The sequence below is a fragment of the Peromyscus eremicus genome, chromosome 8a (assembly GCF_949786415.1).
Source record: "Peromyscus eremicus chromosome 8a, PerEre_H2_v1, whole genome shotgun sequence".
Classification (NCBI taxonomy): domain Eukaryota; kingdom Metazoa; phylum Chordata; class Mammalia; order Rodentia; family Cricetidae; genus Peromyscus; species Peromyscus eremicus.
Genome location: NC_081423.1, coordinates 70,481,697 through 70,496,442, shown reverse-complemented (window position 1 = coordinate 70,496,442; position 14,746 = coordinate 70,481,697). Strand labels below are relative to the sequence as shown.

Here is a 14,746-nt window from a genome sequence, read left to right as displayed (position 1 = left end):
AGGCAGATCTCTGGTCTACAGAGCTAGTTCCAGGACAGCCAAGGCTACACAAAGAAACCCTGTCTCAAAAACAAAAACAAACAAACAAACAAAACAAAGAAAACCCCACGAGATAAAGAAAAAAAGAAAAAATGGAACCCATGTCCTCTGGAAGAGCAGCCAGTGCTCTTAACCCCTGAGTCATCTCTCCAGCCCCCAAAAGGAATCATTCTAATGAGGAGGGGTTACTGAGCCTTGCTTGGTTTTCCTCATCTGCAAAATGAAAAGCCTGAACAAGGTTATTTCTAAGCATTCCCCACTCCCAGCTGTAAGCACCTATAATCCAACAGAAAATGAAGGCAAAGGATTTCCAAAGAAATCTGCCCTAGAACTTACCATAATCTTGAGGTTCAGCCAAAGAACTTTGGATTCTTTCAAAGTCCTCTTCTATGGGACTTGAGGTCTATAAAAGAAAAACAAAAAAGTAGGTTCACTGAAGGCAAATACATCTTTAAAAAGTTAAGAGATAATTTCTTGTTATTTCTGTTTTGTTTTTCAATGATGGGCATCAAAAACAGGGCCTTGTGCATGCTATGGAAGTACTCTACCACTGATGTTCTTAAACCTTGAGAAGTACAGAAAAATAACATTTTTCCAGATAGTATTGTACTCTGTGTTCCTCTCAACAACAAGCCTGCCCTCTATGTCTACTCTGCAGATAAATTTTGTGATTTTCATTTCTTCCCAGAACTATCCTTTGTTCACTGCTCTAACAAGGACTAGAGAGCCTCTACAGCGAAGTCAATGTGTTCAATGTGTAGCCCATCTTTCCAGCTCTCAGATGGTAGAAAGAATAAGTGTCCTTCCTTGTTTATGTGATCTAAGTAAATACAACTGTGAACCATGTTTTTCAAGACTTCATATACTGGACTACTGAGATGCCTCAGTAAGTAAAGGCATTTGCCACATAAGCCTGGTGACCTAAGTTTGATCCCTAGAACCCACACAAAAGTGGAAGAAGAAAATCAACTCCAAAATGTCCTCTGGCCTCTACACATATGGCACATATGGCCACACATATGTATCATCTCACACACACAATGATAATTTTTTAAAAACCTCATAAATTTGGGCTGCAGAGATGGCTCAGAGATTATGAGCATCAGCTGCTCTGCCAGAGGACCCAGGTTCAATTCCCAGCACTCACATGGCAGCTCACAACTGTCTATAACTCCAGCTCCAGGGGATCTGGCACCCTGACACAGACATATATACAGGCAAAACACCAATGCACATAAAAACAAATAAATCTTTTTTAAAAAATTCAACTTTAAAAAAATCACATTTTATCACAATCGTATGTTATGGAATAATCTTTTTGTACACTGTGAAGATTTGTCACTCAGATTGATTAATAAAAATATGAATAGCCAATAGCTAGGCAGGATTTTCAGGACAGAGAGAACACTGGAAAGAAAGTGGAGTCGTAAGGAGATGCCAGGAGCCACAGAGGAAGCAGCATAGGCAATACAGAATAAAGGTAACTGAGAATGTAGATGAAAAGAAATGGGTTAATTTAAGTTCTAAGAGATAGTAACAAGCCTAAGCTATGGCCGAGCTTTTATAATTAATAAGTCTCCATGTGGTTATTTGGGAGCTGGCTGGCAAGACAGAAATATCCGTCTACAAATGACACCCAATATGGGGCCACGTATATCCACATAAGACATGAGAAAGCTTAATAAAAGGTTCTAAACACACAAAAACGGAGCCAAACACACCTCCTGGCAGCTGCCTGCCTGCTTGAGCCACCAGTGCACCATGAGCCAAGCCACGTGGCAAATCTAAGGTTTTGCTCATACAGATAGAAAAGGTTACAGATACACAGTAAAGACAGATCCAGATGCAAAAGACTCTAAACAGGATACAGTGTGTTTAAAAAAATGTATGTAAGCTTAAGAAAAAAATGAGTATTAGATAGACATAGAAAAAAGTAAATAGTTTATAATAAAGTCTTTAAAGAAAATATAAAGTAAAATAAAAAAATAAGCCATGTAAGGATGGAAAATACACAGGGAGTCTGGATCCTATATGATGTCTTATTAACTTTAATTTTTTTTAAATTTATTTGCCAGAGCTGAGGACCAACCCCAGGGCCTTGTGCTTGCTAGGCAAGCGCTTTACCACTGAGCTAAATCCCCAACCCCTAACTTTAAATTTTTAAATGCCAATATATAAAAAACAACAGCTGCTGAGAGACACTGGATAGAAACTGCTAAATTAAACCAACCTATATATATTTTTAAATGTCTTAACTTCAAAATGAAAGTTGGACAATGTGTTGCACTGGGAGAGAGATTATGCTTTTGTTTCCAGAGGAAACAAAAGGTTGTGGATTCCTTCCAGATTAACAGAGATTAAAATTGACCAGGAGAGACCTCCTGAGTATCTTGGCTACAGACACGGGGGAGGAAGCCAAAAAAGACATAGGACAGATGACATGTAAGCTGATCCCTTGACATGGGAACAGCTCTGAGATGAAATGAGACATGATAAATCATGTTGGCTGCAGAGTCCTAATAACTTATTATTACATGCCATCCTTTCATATGGCTTGGATAGAGATTTCTATTACAGCTTGATTATACAGTCCAAACAGACTTATAAAATTGACAGATGACTTTACCTGCTCACACATAAAACAAAAAATCATCTTTAACTGACTTGTGCACACCACACATTCCATACTTGTGTTATTGTAGATATGTATGTTATCTTTGAAAGTTTATGTGTTTTCAGAGCAACGGGACCAGACACCAGTGAAAAAGGGTGGCCCAGGTGATTCAGCCTCTCACAGTGCCTCTGTTGCAGTTTCCTCAGAGTTTTGCATCCAGAACAGCTTCAAGGCTGCCGACTTGAAGCTCACAGACTACTCCAGCCAGGACTTCAGATAAGTCTTAAACTTTACCATTGCACAGAAACTGGACAACAAATAATACAGCTAACTTTCCCAGGACTTGACCATTATCCCAATTTTCCTAGGGTCTCCTTAAGATGCTAGAGCCTCCTGACAACATGAAGCAGTCTAGAGAACATGATGCCCACATTCCCAAGAGGTGAGGTAGATGGCTTTTGGTCATTCAATGGGTTATAGATGTTTGCTATCATTTAGGGACATCAGTTACAAGTTGTTATTGGTCAATGTCAGGAAAAAAGCTAAACAGGAGTTAGAGTCAAAGATCTGTTTCTAAAGAGAAAAAGAGGGATATAGTATATAAATGAGATAAAAGGGTGGATAGTTGAGTCTACTTTTAAACAACCAGTAGTCTGATATATTTTACATTGGTATGGATTTTTGTATATTTATACAAATTTAGGGCTACTTTGTTAAAACATACTGTACATACATTTCTACTCTTGTTTAAAGTATTGTACCTATACAGCTCATTTAACAATGTAATATAAATTTCTAGTCCTTGAAAGTTATTATTACAAACTATTTAGGATAATAAAAAATACAAGTTAGTAGTTATTGTCACCTATAACAATCAAACTTATAGTCATATCAGTTATGTTTTCAAGGTCATACAGAGACCTATTTTAGATAGATAGGTGGGTCTTCAAACACTTCAGAGATTTACAGAAGATGGCATTTAAGATGTTTTAATAACATAAAGCTTTTCATGACAGTGAGACATGTCTGCTCCTGGCAGCACCCATTTACTTCAAAAAAGGATGGTGGGCTTTGAAGAACCTCCTATGGAGTTTGCTTTCTTAATAGAAAAAGCTAGCCATTCAGGCAAGAAACTGCCCTTGCCTTGACTGCTGACAGTATGCTGTCCAAACTGGACCAGCAGGATGCAAAGAAAAGTGACTGCTGAACTTTGCCAAGACAGGGTAGGACAGTCCTTAAAAAATTCCTGCTTTACAAAAAAGTCTGTCAGATATTCTAGGCCTGTAAGCCAAAGATACATGCCCCAACATTACAGAGGAACCTTGGGTGACTGTCCAGGCAGCCAGATGTCTGTCATTTCTATAGGTTTGGAAGTGGCTTACATTACACTTCCTGTTTACTCAGATAATATTATATCCTTCTGGGGTCTTTGATGGAGTTGAAGACTAGATAGTCATAGTTTTCCTTAGTTATGATAAAAGGTAAATTAGGTACAGAGCTTTGGACTTATCAAGATAGAATAAATAATGGAGTGTTTTCTCCAAATATGCCAAATACAAATAGACTAGACACTGTAAATGTAATTCTGACCTGATAATTGGTCTTATTGTTTATAGTTTTATTATGTTAAGAGTTAAAACCTTTCCTTTTATTTAGACAAAAAGGGGAAAATGTTGTGGAATAACCTTTTTGTACACTGTGAAGATTTGTCACTAGGATTGGTTTAATAAAAAGCTGAATGGACAATAGCTAGGCAGGATTTTCAGGGCAGAGAGAAACTGGGAAGAAGGGTGGAGTCATGAAGAGATGCCAGGAGACACAGAGGAAGCAGTATGGGCAATACAGAATAAAGGTAACCTAGCCACATAAAGCAACATAGATTATGCTGGGTGGTAGTGGCACAAGCCTTTAATCCCAGAACTCAGGAGACAAAGGCAGGTGGATCTCTGTGAGTTCTAGGCCAGCTTGGTCTACAGAGCAAGTTCTAGGACAGCCAGGGTTACACAGAGAAAACCTACCTCAAAAAACCAAACAAAAATAATATAGATTAAAAGAATTAGGTTAATTTAAGTTGTAAGAGATAGTTAGTAACAGGCCTAAGCTATAGCTGAGCTTTTATAGTTAATAAGTCTCTGTGTGGTTATCTGGGAGCTGGCTGGCAGGACAGGAATATCCACCTACAATCATATTCTTATATTGTGTCACTGTCAACAGTTATCTGTACCACACCCTTCTAGATTTTGTGGGGGTTTATGAGACAGGGTCATGATTGGCCTTGAATGCTGTCTATGCTCTTTTTGAGTGACTGTAGTCCTGTAGAGTTAGTATATCTAACTTGTGTAGATAATATTTTGGTGTCATAATACACAGCAGCAACTCAGGTCTACTTTATTAGATCCTTGAGTGCATCTTGGTCCTGCCAAGTTATAATACTTACGCTGTAAAATTTCTCAGTACCCACAGATGTGTCACAACTTGCTTGAGAGACTTCACTATGCTGTGGCTGCTCATGTTTTCTGAAGAATGGATATCTAAAACCTGGTGATCATAACATAGTCAAGGATACAATCATTCAGTGATATTCATGTAGCAGAAAAAGGCAAAAAGTAGCAATAGAATGGAGATATAAACATATTCTTCAAAGAGTAGCCAAATTCTCTAAGTTGCATAGATAGAGTAGATACTGTTAATTTAGCCTGGTCTCAAAATGTAGCCCTGGATCATCCAGCCATTTGACCATGCAGTCAGTAACAATTCTTTTTTTTTTTTTTAATTTGAGACAGGGTTTCTATGTGTAGCTCTAGCTGTCCTGGAACTCACTCTGTAGACCAGGCTGGCCTCAAACTCACAGAGATCCACCTGCCTCTATGTCCCAAGTGCTGGGATTAAAGGTGTGCACCACCACTGCTGGGCAAAAAGCAATTCTTGATGAAGAATAGATTCTAAATACCCAAAACCACAAACAATTGATTTTCCCTTGTTGTTGTTGTTTGATTGGTTTGGTTGTCTGGGACAGGATTTCATGTAGCCTAGGATTGCCTGGAACTTGCTATACAGCTGAGGGTAATCTTGAACTTCTAAGCTTCCTGCCTCAAGTGTTAGAATTATAGATGTATGCTACTCTGTATGGCTTTTCTTTTCTCTTTTTGGTCTGTGCATGTACGTGCAGTATTATGTATGGCTACACATGTACATGCATGTACACATGAATGCATGTGAAGGTCAGAGGCAAATGCTGGGTATTTTCCTCTATCCTTCTCTGTTTTTTTTTTTTTGTTTTTTTTTTTTTATATCTATAGCACAATGGTGACACCTGATCTTACTGCTGCCTCAGCTACTGACTGGGCCTCTGTAGCTGCTGCCTGGCCCCCTAAATGCTGTTTTAACTAAATTTCTATCCTTTTATATTACCAATAAAGACTAGGGAGCCAGATGCTGGTGTGAAAACCTGCTAGCTCACAGAGGCAGAGGAAGCAGCCAGCTGACCTTCCTCCTTCACCAACATTCCAGAAAGCAAGCTTCTCTTCTGCTATCCCAAATGAAAAAGAACTGCCAAATTCAAAGCTCTCCCTACTGCTACTTCCTGTGCATCTATCCGTCTTCCTGACTCGCTCTTACTCTCTACGGCCACTTGGTGTCAACTAGTTGCTTCCTCGGCCTCTTGACCTATGGTTGATTTTATTTAATCCTGTTTACAGAAAGCTCTTGGATTAAGCATGTGTACTAGGACTGGGCCATATCACAGCCAGAGGCAGATTTTTCCAGTAAGTAATGAAATCTCAGGGTTCACAGTGTGATCAAATATCCTGCAACACATCTCCACATTATCTCTTGAGACATTCTCTCAGTGGACCTGGTACTCACAGATTGCATGGATTATGTGTTCAGAATGCTCTAGGGATCTACCCGTGGTTTCTAGGACTAGGGTTACAGATGCTGTTAGTTATGCCTGAATTTTACCTAGGTGCTGGGGATCTGAATTCAAGCTTCATGCTTGCACAGCAGGCACTTTACCCATTGACCCATGTCCTCTGGATTCTCTCTCCTCCTCTTCCTCTCCTCTCCTCTCCTCCCCTCCCCTCCCTTCCCCTTCTCCCTTCTCCCCTCCCCTCCCCTCCCCTTCTCCTCTCCTCTCCTCTCCTCTTCTCTCTCTCTCTCTCTCTCTCTCTCTCTCTCACATAAGTACAAAGAGAAGAAACCAATTGATTTTCTGCAAAGCTAAGTGTCAACTTCAGATCTCTTTTCTTTGACTTCAACGTCTGTGAAATTATTATTTGATGATCTGACTGTGAACCATTTCAATGACAGTAAGTGCCATATGGACTCAGCAGGTTGATTCCCAACTTAAAATGCAATGAAAAGAAAAAAAGCAGACTGGGTGTGATGGCATACACCTGCAATACCACCACCCAGGAGACTGAGGAAGCAGGTTAGCAAGTTCCAGGTAAGCCTGGGCTACACAACAAGGGCCTGTATCAAAAACAAAGAAACATTCAATAGGGAATGATAGCTCATGTCCACCCTCGAGTAAGAAAGGTTTTATCCCTTACCAGGTTAGACCAGGACCAAGGTCAGCACTTGGAGATTATTTTACTTCCTTTGGACAAAAGGACCTTGTTTCAGTAAGGGAAACTAATGGATCTCTTCACCTTTAAACACGGGTTCTCAGAAAAGTAGGAGACAGGACCAAGCAAAGGTCCTATGCTTGGAGGATATGCTAGAAGCACGTGTATTTTGAGAGCTGAGAAGGAGACAGAGCTCACCGAACCCAGCTCCTCCCAGTGGACTTACTGGTGAAGCTCTGAAGGCCTGTCTGTCTGCTAGGCTTGTTCTTGTCACAGTCACTGCTGTCCACTTTGCCAAACTTCATATCTCCTCTCAGCTCATCGTTTTTCCTTTGATAGTCTACAATGTGCTGCCAATATGTACTCTCAGGACCTCTGACTGGGGGCCGTGGCAAATGAGTGGCCTCATTTTCAACCTTATCCTCAAAAGGCAAATTACTCTGAGGACTCCAAGGAGGTACTAGGAGCTGTCCAGAAACTGCTTTCTCTGCCATTTCTTTTACTGCCACTGGGCACGAGAGAAAAGCATTTAAAACATCACTGTAAACATTAAAAAGAACCGTTTTCAATCTTAAAAGATACAATACTACTTCCACCATATTGTAACAGTAATTGATTTCGTAGTTTCATCACCCTTATCTTGCCTGTTTGCCTTTTTTTTTTTTTTTTAAGATTTATTTATTTATTTATTATGTATACAATGTTCTGCCTGCACACATCCCTGCAGGCCAGAAGAGGGCACCAGATCTCATTACAGATGGTTGTGAGCCACCATGTGGTTGCTGGGAATTGAACTCAGAACCTTTGGAAGAGCAGCCAGTGCTCTTAACCTCTGAGCCATCTTTCCAGCCCGCCTGTTTGCCTTTAAGGGGAGGAGATGAGAACTATGACAGAGTATAGGAAACTCCAGTAGAAAGCAGTAGCACACTTGTAGATGGACCCTACTACTAATTTAATGAAAAAATAATATCTGAAATTCCCAGGCTATATTAATTATCATCTGCCTTATTTTTCTAGACTACACTAAGCCCAAATCTTTGAGAGAAGATAGCACACCAAGTAGACCATAACAAAAGGGTATTACAGAATATGTGAGATAACACTGCACGCTCTCCATTTTAATGTTTAGGGGTATACTATGTGTTATATAATATATATTTATACAGATAATAGAAATATTTCCTACAAAGTTTAAAAATAGAAAAGCATTTTCCTTCTATGGTCTGCAATTACAAGAGCTGTGCTTTTATTATAGGATGGGGTGTGTGTGTGTGCGTGTGCGTGTGCGTGTGTAAACAATAGTGTTATTTATGATCCTAATAGTAAGACATGTGTTTTATACTTAAGAGATACCAAACAGGTGCTGGTGGTGTAGCTTGGTTGTAGAGTGCTTGCTTAGCATGAATAATACCTAGGTTCAATTCCCAAAACCATAATACAAACAAAACTGATGATAATCAAGAATTATAAATTTCATTCATCAGATAGGCACAGTACTGCCTGCCTATAACCCTAATACTTGAGAGGATCATTAGTTTAAGGCCAGCCTGAGCTACATAGTGAAATCCTAAAATCCTATCCAAATAAACAAATAAACAAATAAACAAACAAACAAATAAATAAATATCTTTTTTAAAAAACCTCATGACTTCATACTCACTTTTCCATTTTAAGTGTGCCTCTCCATCATCTTCATTATTTCTTGATTTTGTATTATAGATTTCAGAAGACACAGATTCCATACTGATCCTAAGTTGCATCATTAGGGTAGGATTGAGGTAGATACAAATAAAATGTTTGTTCAAGTTCCTAATAGTTCAAAGTCCACCAGCTGATCCAGAACCCCTCCCCACTCTGACTCACCACCAGAGAGCACCCAATGCCCCACCATCTCAGACTGTAAGGCCCCACACCTGGCAGAGCCCTGTTGAGGCCTGGGTGATCCAGGTCTCCATGAGTGGTTTGACTCAGGGAAGGGTGCACTATTTAGCTGAGTAACTCCTGACTTGGATACTTGACTCCCTAGATTTTTCCTGGCTGAAAAATTTAAAGGTTGGGCTAAAAAATCCCCACGGGTTTGTTTATTTTTTTAAATTAATTTCCAAATTCATAATTTATGATTCTAACAATGTTCTTGGGAGATTCTCAGAAGTAGAAGAAACTGAAAACTGAAACAGTTTCATCCGACAAAAATCTGTCCTTCACTGTAGCCAAGTCTACCCTGCCCTCAATGAGACAAATCACAACTGACAGTTCATGTGAAGGTTCTCTGATGCCAAGGCCACCTTATTGGTGACAAGGCCACCTTATTGGTGACAGCACAACAGCTAACACTTGAAACAAGGATCTTAAGGCACAAGTATCCTGAAGAACAGTTTCTCTGGGTTCTGGATCCTGCTTGCTTGCTAGGTCACCTGTCTTGCATTAGTGAATATCAGTCTCTCTGGACTAAACTGTTTTATCTGCAAATTAGAGCAGTCTTTCTTCCTCTAAATATCCCATGACTATAACCATTTTGCCATTGATTAAAATAACTCTTCAGGGCTGGGCATGGTGGCACATGCATTTAATCCCAGCCCTCTGCAGGCAGAGTAGGCAGATCTTTGTGAGCTCCAGGCCAGCCAGGACTACACAGTGAAATCTTGTCTCAAATAATAACAGCAATAATAGTAATGATAAATACATAAAATAACTCTTTAAAAGTGTGTGGTCAGGCTGGGCAGTGGTGGTGCATGCATTTAATCCCAGCACTTGGGAGGCAAAGGCAGGCAGATCTCTATGAGTTCTAGGTCAGCCTGGTCTACAAAGTGAGTTCCAGGACAGCCAGAAGTGTTAGACAGAGAAACTTGGTCTTAAACAACAACAACAACAAAAAGCATGTGATCTGTGGCACAGCTATGAAATTCTTGTTGCCCAGAATGCACCACTACCTAGTTGGACCAGAAAAGAGAGCCTGGATCTGACAGCTGCTTTCAAGAGCTTTTTGGCAACATCTATAAAGAATTTTAAAATGTTCAAAGCCTTTGACCTAATAATTCTGCTTATGGGAAACTCCTAAATACATAATCAAAAGTACAGAAAAAACTGGGTTTTAGTTTTTTCTGGTTTTTTTGCAGGGGGGGGGGTGTTCAAGACAGGGTTTCTCTGTATAGCCCTAGCTATCCTAGAACTTGCTCTGTAGACCAGGCTTGCCTCAAACTCAGAGAGATCTGCCTGCCTCTGCCTCCTGAGTGCTGGAATCAAAGGTATGTGCTACTATGCTATACTTTTGCATATTTTATTACATTTTCATTTTTAAAGTCACTATGACCTTGTTTCCAACAGAATTAAAAAAAACAGAATCTAAAACTCAACAATGAGAAAAATTAAATTTTTTCAAAATAAGTTTACATACGTTTTTTAAAATAGCATAGCATGGCGAGTGAAATATACGTATTTATTTATTTATCTTATTAAAGAATCTTACTATGTAGCCCAGAATGGCCCTACCTCCTTAGTGCTGAGATTATAGGCATGAGTCACTATACCTTACTTTCGGCATTTTTTAAATGTATATGGGTGTTTTGCCTGCACATATGTCTGTGCATCACATAGGTACCTAGTGCCTGCAGAAGCCAGAAGAGGCCATTGGATCCCCTGGAACTGGAGTCACAGATGGTTGTGAGCTGCGTGTGGTTGCTGAGAACTGAATTCGGGTCCTCTGCAAGAGCAGCCAGTGCTTTTAATCACTGAGCCATCTCTCCAGCCCCCTTTTTTGTTTTGTTTTCTTTGTTTGTTTTTAGACAGAGTCTCAATGTAGCCCTGCCTGGCCTGGTACTCACTACATAGACCACGCTGGCCTTAAACTACCTCTACCTCCAAACTGCTGGGATCATAGGCATGTGCCACTATGTGCTTTCGCATACTTTTTTTTTTTATTACATTTTCATTTATTTGGGAAGGAGTGCAGTGGTGTACACACACACACACTAACTGTAAAAGAGCTTGAGATGGCTTAGTGATTAAGAGGACTTGCTACTCTTGCAGACCACTGGAGTTCAGTTCCCAGCAACAACACAATGGTTAAGGAACATCTATAACTCCAGTTCTAGGGAATCCATGGGTATTGTACACATGTGGCACACACACATAAATGTGGGCACAACATCCACACACTTAAAATAAAAATAAATATTAAAAAAATAATGAGGCTGGAGATGGCTCAGAGGTTAAGAGCATTGGCTGCTCTTCCAGAGGACCTGGGTTCAATTCCCAGCACCTACACAGCAGCTCACAACTGTCTATAACTCCAGTTCCAGGGGATCCAGCACCCTCACACAGACATACATGTAGGTAAAACGCCAATGCACGTAAAATAAAAATAAATTGTTTAAAAAATAATAAAAATAAATGTATTCCAGCATGGTGGCACACACCTTTAATCCTAGCACTTGAGAGGCAGAGCCATGTAGAGCTTTGTGAGTGTGATGCTAGTCTGGTCTACATAGTGAGTTTCAGGCCAGCCTGGGCTACATAGTGAAATCCTATCTCTAAAATAATAATAATAATAATAATAATAATAATAATAATAATAATAATAATAATAAAATTTTTAAAATTATCTAGGGAATTTTGGAAAGGCAAAATGCTTTACTATTGCTATTGATGAATTCTGTCTGATTTAACCTGTCATCCATTTTGCTTGTGATGTCTTCTGTAAGTTTCCATTATAATCTGTTTCTGCATGGCTTTTATTCATTATTCACAATCCATTTGTCACCAATATATTAAGGTCAGAAAGTGGTCTAAGGCCACATGAGAATATAAAGGCATACAACACAAAGAACAGTAAATGTTAACCCACCTCCTACTGTTTTGGTTTCTATTTCTTTCCAAACTCTCCTTGGCTTCTTGGGTGGATGGTAACTGTTCACTTGTGTTCTGCTTCTCAGGACCACAAACAGTTGGCAGCTTAAAAAAACAAACATGTTTCAATGCTTTAGGTGGCAAATTTTTCTTTTCACACTCATACTCTATTTTCTTTTTTTTTTTTTTTTTTTTTTTTTTGGTTTTTCAAGACAGGGTTTCTCTGTGTAGCTTTGCGCCTTTCCTGGAACTCACTTGGTAGCCCAGGCTGGCCTTGAACTCACAGAGATCCGCCTGCCTCTGCCTCCCGAGTGCTGGGATTAAAGGCGTGCGCCACCACCGCCCGGCTTCATACTCTATTTTCAAAATCATTTTTGCTAAGTGTGTAGAAATAACAAGAGCAATTTATGATCATTTCCTTTGCATGTTTCCTATCTAGTAACTGAGAAGTTTTTACTAAGGAATGTGGAGTGTGAGAACCCAGTGCAGACAGAGGGTGAGCAGAAAACAAGTAGATCAAACAGAACCAGAAGCAGTGTGTGGTGGTGAACATCTCTAAGTCCGGGACACAAAGATGGCTGTGTGTTTGAGGTCAGCCTGTACTACAGGACAACATGGTGAGTTCAGGGCCAACCTAAGATACACAATGGAACCTTGCCTTAAAAAAATACCTGGAAGCCGGGCGGTGGTGGCGCACGCCTTTAATCCCAGCACTCGGGAGGCAGAGGCAGGTAAATGTCTGTGAGTTTGAAGCCAGCCTGGTCTACAGAGTGAGTTCCAGGACAGCCAAGGCTACACAGAGAAACTCTGTCTCAAAAAACCAATAATAAATGAATGAATGAATGAATAGATAGATAGATAGATAGATAGATAAGAAACTTAAAAACTTTGCTAAATATTTCTCTCCTACAGCAACATAAAGGTGGGGATTTTCATGGCAAGACCACTAAACCTTGGATTCCAGTCTAAGCCTTGATGAAAATAATGCATAAATCCTCTAGCTCAGTTTCATCATCCATAAAATGAAGGTAATAACTACTAGTAGGGTGCTGTGAAAATAAAATATAATAGAAGTTACAATACTTTGCAAATAGCGAAAATAAAAAATAACACTATGTCCTTCATTCAAAAGACAGATATTTGCTTATCCCAACTTTTACTTCATTTTAATTAACTTAGGTAATCATTTCCTAGCTTATAGCAACAAATCCAGAGCTTGGGGATGGTATCAAGATCCAATAAAATGAGAGAAATCATTAAAAATGAAGTATATCTGATTTACATAGGTGTTCCTGGACAGCCAGGGCTATATACTGAGACCCTGGCTAGTATATATAGTGGTACATACTTATTATCTCAGCTCCTGGAAGACTAAGACAGGAGGATTTGGAGTTCAAGGACAACCTAGGATGTATAGAGAATTCTAGGCAAGTCTGAGCTATATAGTAATACCCTCAAAAAGACAAAAATGAAACAAAAAGCCATAGCTAGAGAGAGGGGTGGGGAGAGAGGGAGGAGAGCAGCAAGCAGGTTGGATCTCAGCGAGAGAAGAGCCCGCTAATGGGCAAGGCACAGAGCTATCTGCCCCAACTAAGAATGAAGGATTACACTGTCACTCGAAGGTTGTAACAATGAAAACTCAATATAAGCTAGAAGAGCTAGCAGTTCTGCTCTTTCAGAATTACTCTTTCTCCCAGTGGAACGGACCTCCACTACTCTACCCCATCTCAGTTACACCACAGGCCTCAGGAAATCCCAGTCACTGGGCCTGAACTTCACACTCTGTAAAAGGAGGGAGTTGGTGCATGCCTGGGGGGGGGGGATGTTCCAGGTCTTAAAGTGTGACTCAAGAGGCACTCCACTCATCTCTCTGTGAATTTGTTCAAGTTTATGTATTCATCCATTCTCTCGTTCTTCAGTGATCATTTATTAAGTGCCTTTGATGTTATCAAGCATCATACTGGGTACTGGGACACAGAAGGAGTCATACCTCAACTATGTCCTTAAAGAACCACAGAAGAACTGGTCTGCAATGTCACCTTCAGCTCCTGGGATATCTTGTTTATTTTTACTTAACTGTCTCCTTTGAAAAGCAGGTTCCTCACACCCTCTGTGTTTAAGTTAAAACACACTAGTGTGTAAGTATGGGCATAGTCTGTGGCTTATTCACCATTATATGCCAGGTTCTAATGTAGCCTCTGACTTTATAAATGTTTTATTTGTACCTCCTCCTTCTCTGCCTCCTTCCCTCCCTCCCCCCGCCCCCGTGTGTGTGTGTGTGTGTGTGTGTGGTGTGTGTGTGTGTGTGTGTGTGTGGTGTGTGTGTGTGCGTGTGTGTGCGTGTGTGTGTGTGCGTGTGTGTGTGTGCGTGTGTGTGCGTGTGTGTGTGTGTGTGCGCGCGCGCGCGCACATGTATCAATTAATGGGTATCTCCTCAATTTCCACTTTTTGTTTACTTATATATGTATTTATTTATTTAATGTGTATGGCTGTTTTGACTGCCTGTATGTCTGTGCATCATGTGTATGCCTGGTACCCACAGACACCAAAATAGGTTATCTAGCCCCTGGGACTGGAGTTACAAACAGTTGTGAGCTTTTTGTGGGTTCTGGGAATTGAACCTGGGTCCTCTGGATAAGCATCCAGTGCTCCTAATGCCTGAGCCATCTCTTTAGGCCCCTCC

At 40.2% G+C, this 14,746-nt stretch overlaps 1 protein-coding gene and 1 long non-coding RNA gene across 8 annotated transcripts in view; one reads left to right on the top strand and one right to left on the bottom strand.

Annotated features, from left to right (window-relative positions):
- The window catches only part of Tex14 (testis expressed 14, intercellular bridge forming factor), a 133,787-nt gene that overhangs the window by 27,311 nt on the left and 91,730 nt on the right, over positions 1–14,746 (bottom strand). For 6 of the 7 annotated variants that reach the window (XM_059271456.1, XM_059271458.1, XM_059271457.1 and 3 more), the window contains 5 exons: positions 12,062–12,168; positions 8,879–8,967; positions 7,445–7,726; positions 5,091–5,191; positions 376–442 (listed from right to left, as the gene is read on the bottom strand). In XM_059271456.1, the coding sequence (XP_059127439.1) occupies positions 376–442; positions 5,091–5,191; positions 7,445–7,726; positions 8,879–8,967; positions 12,062–12,168 (646 nt within the window). The remainder of the gene's footprint in view (positions 1–375; positions 443–5,090; positions 5,192–7,444; positions 7,727–8,878; positions 8,968–12,061; positions 12,169–14,746) is intronic. The other variant, XM_059271461.1, reaches the window with a different exon arrangement.
- Positions 2,785–13,217, top strand: LOC131917560 (uncharacterized). The gene is made up of 3 exons (XR_009380693.1): positions 2,785–3,095; positions 12,503–12,680; positions 12,976–13,217. It is a non-coding gene; the product is annotated as an uncharacterized LOC131917560 (long non-coding RNA).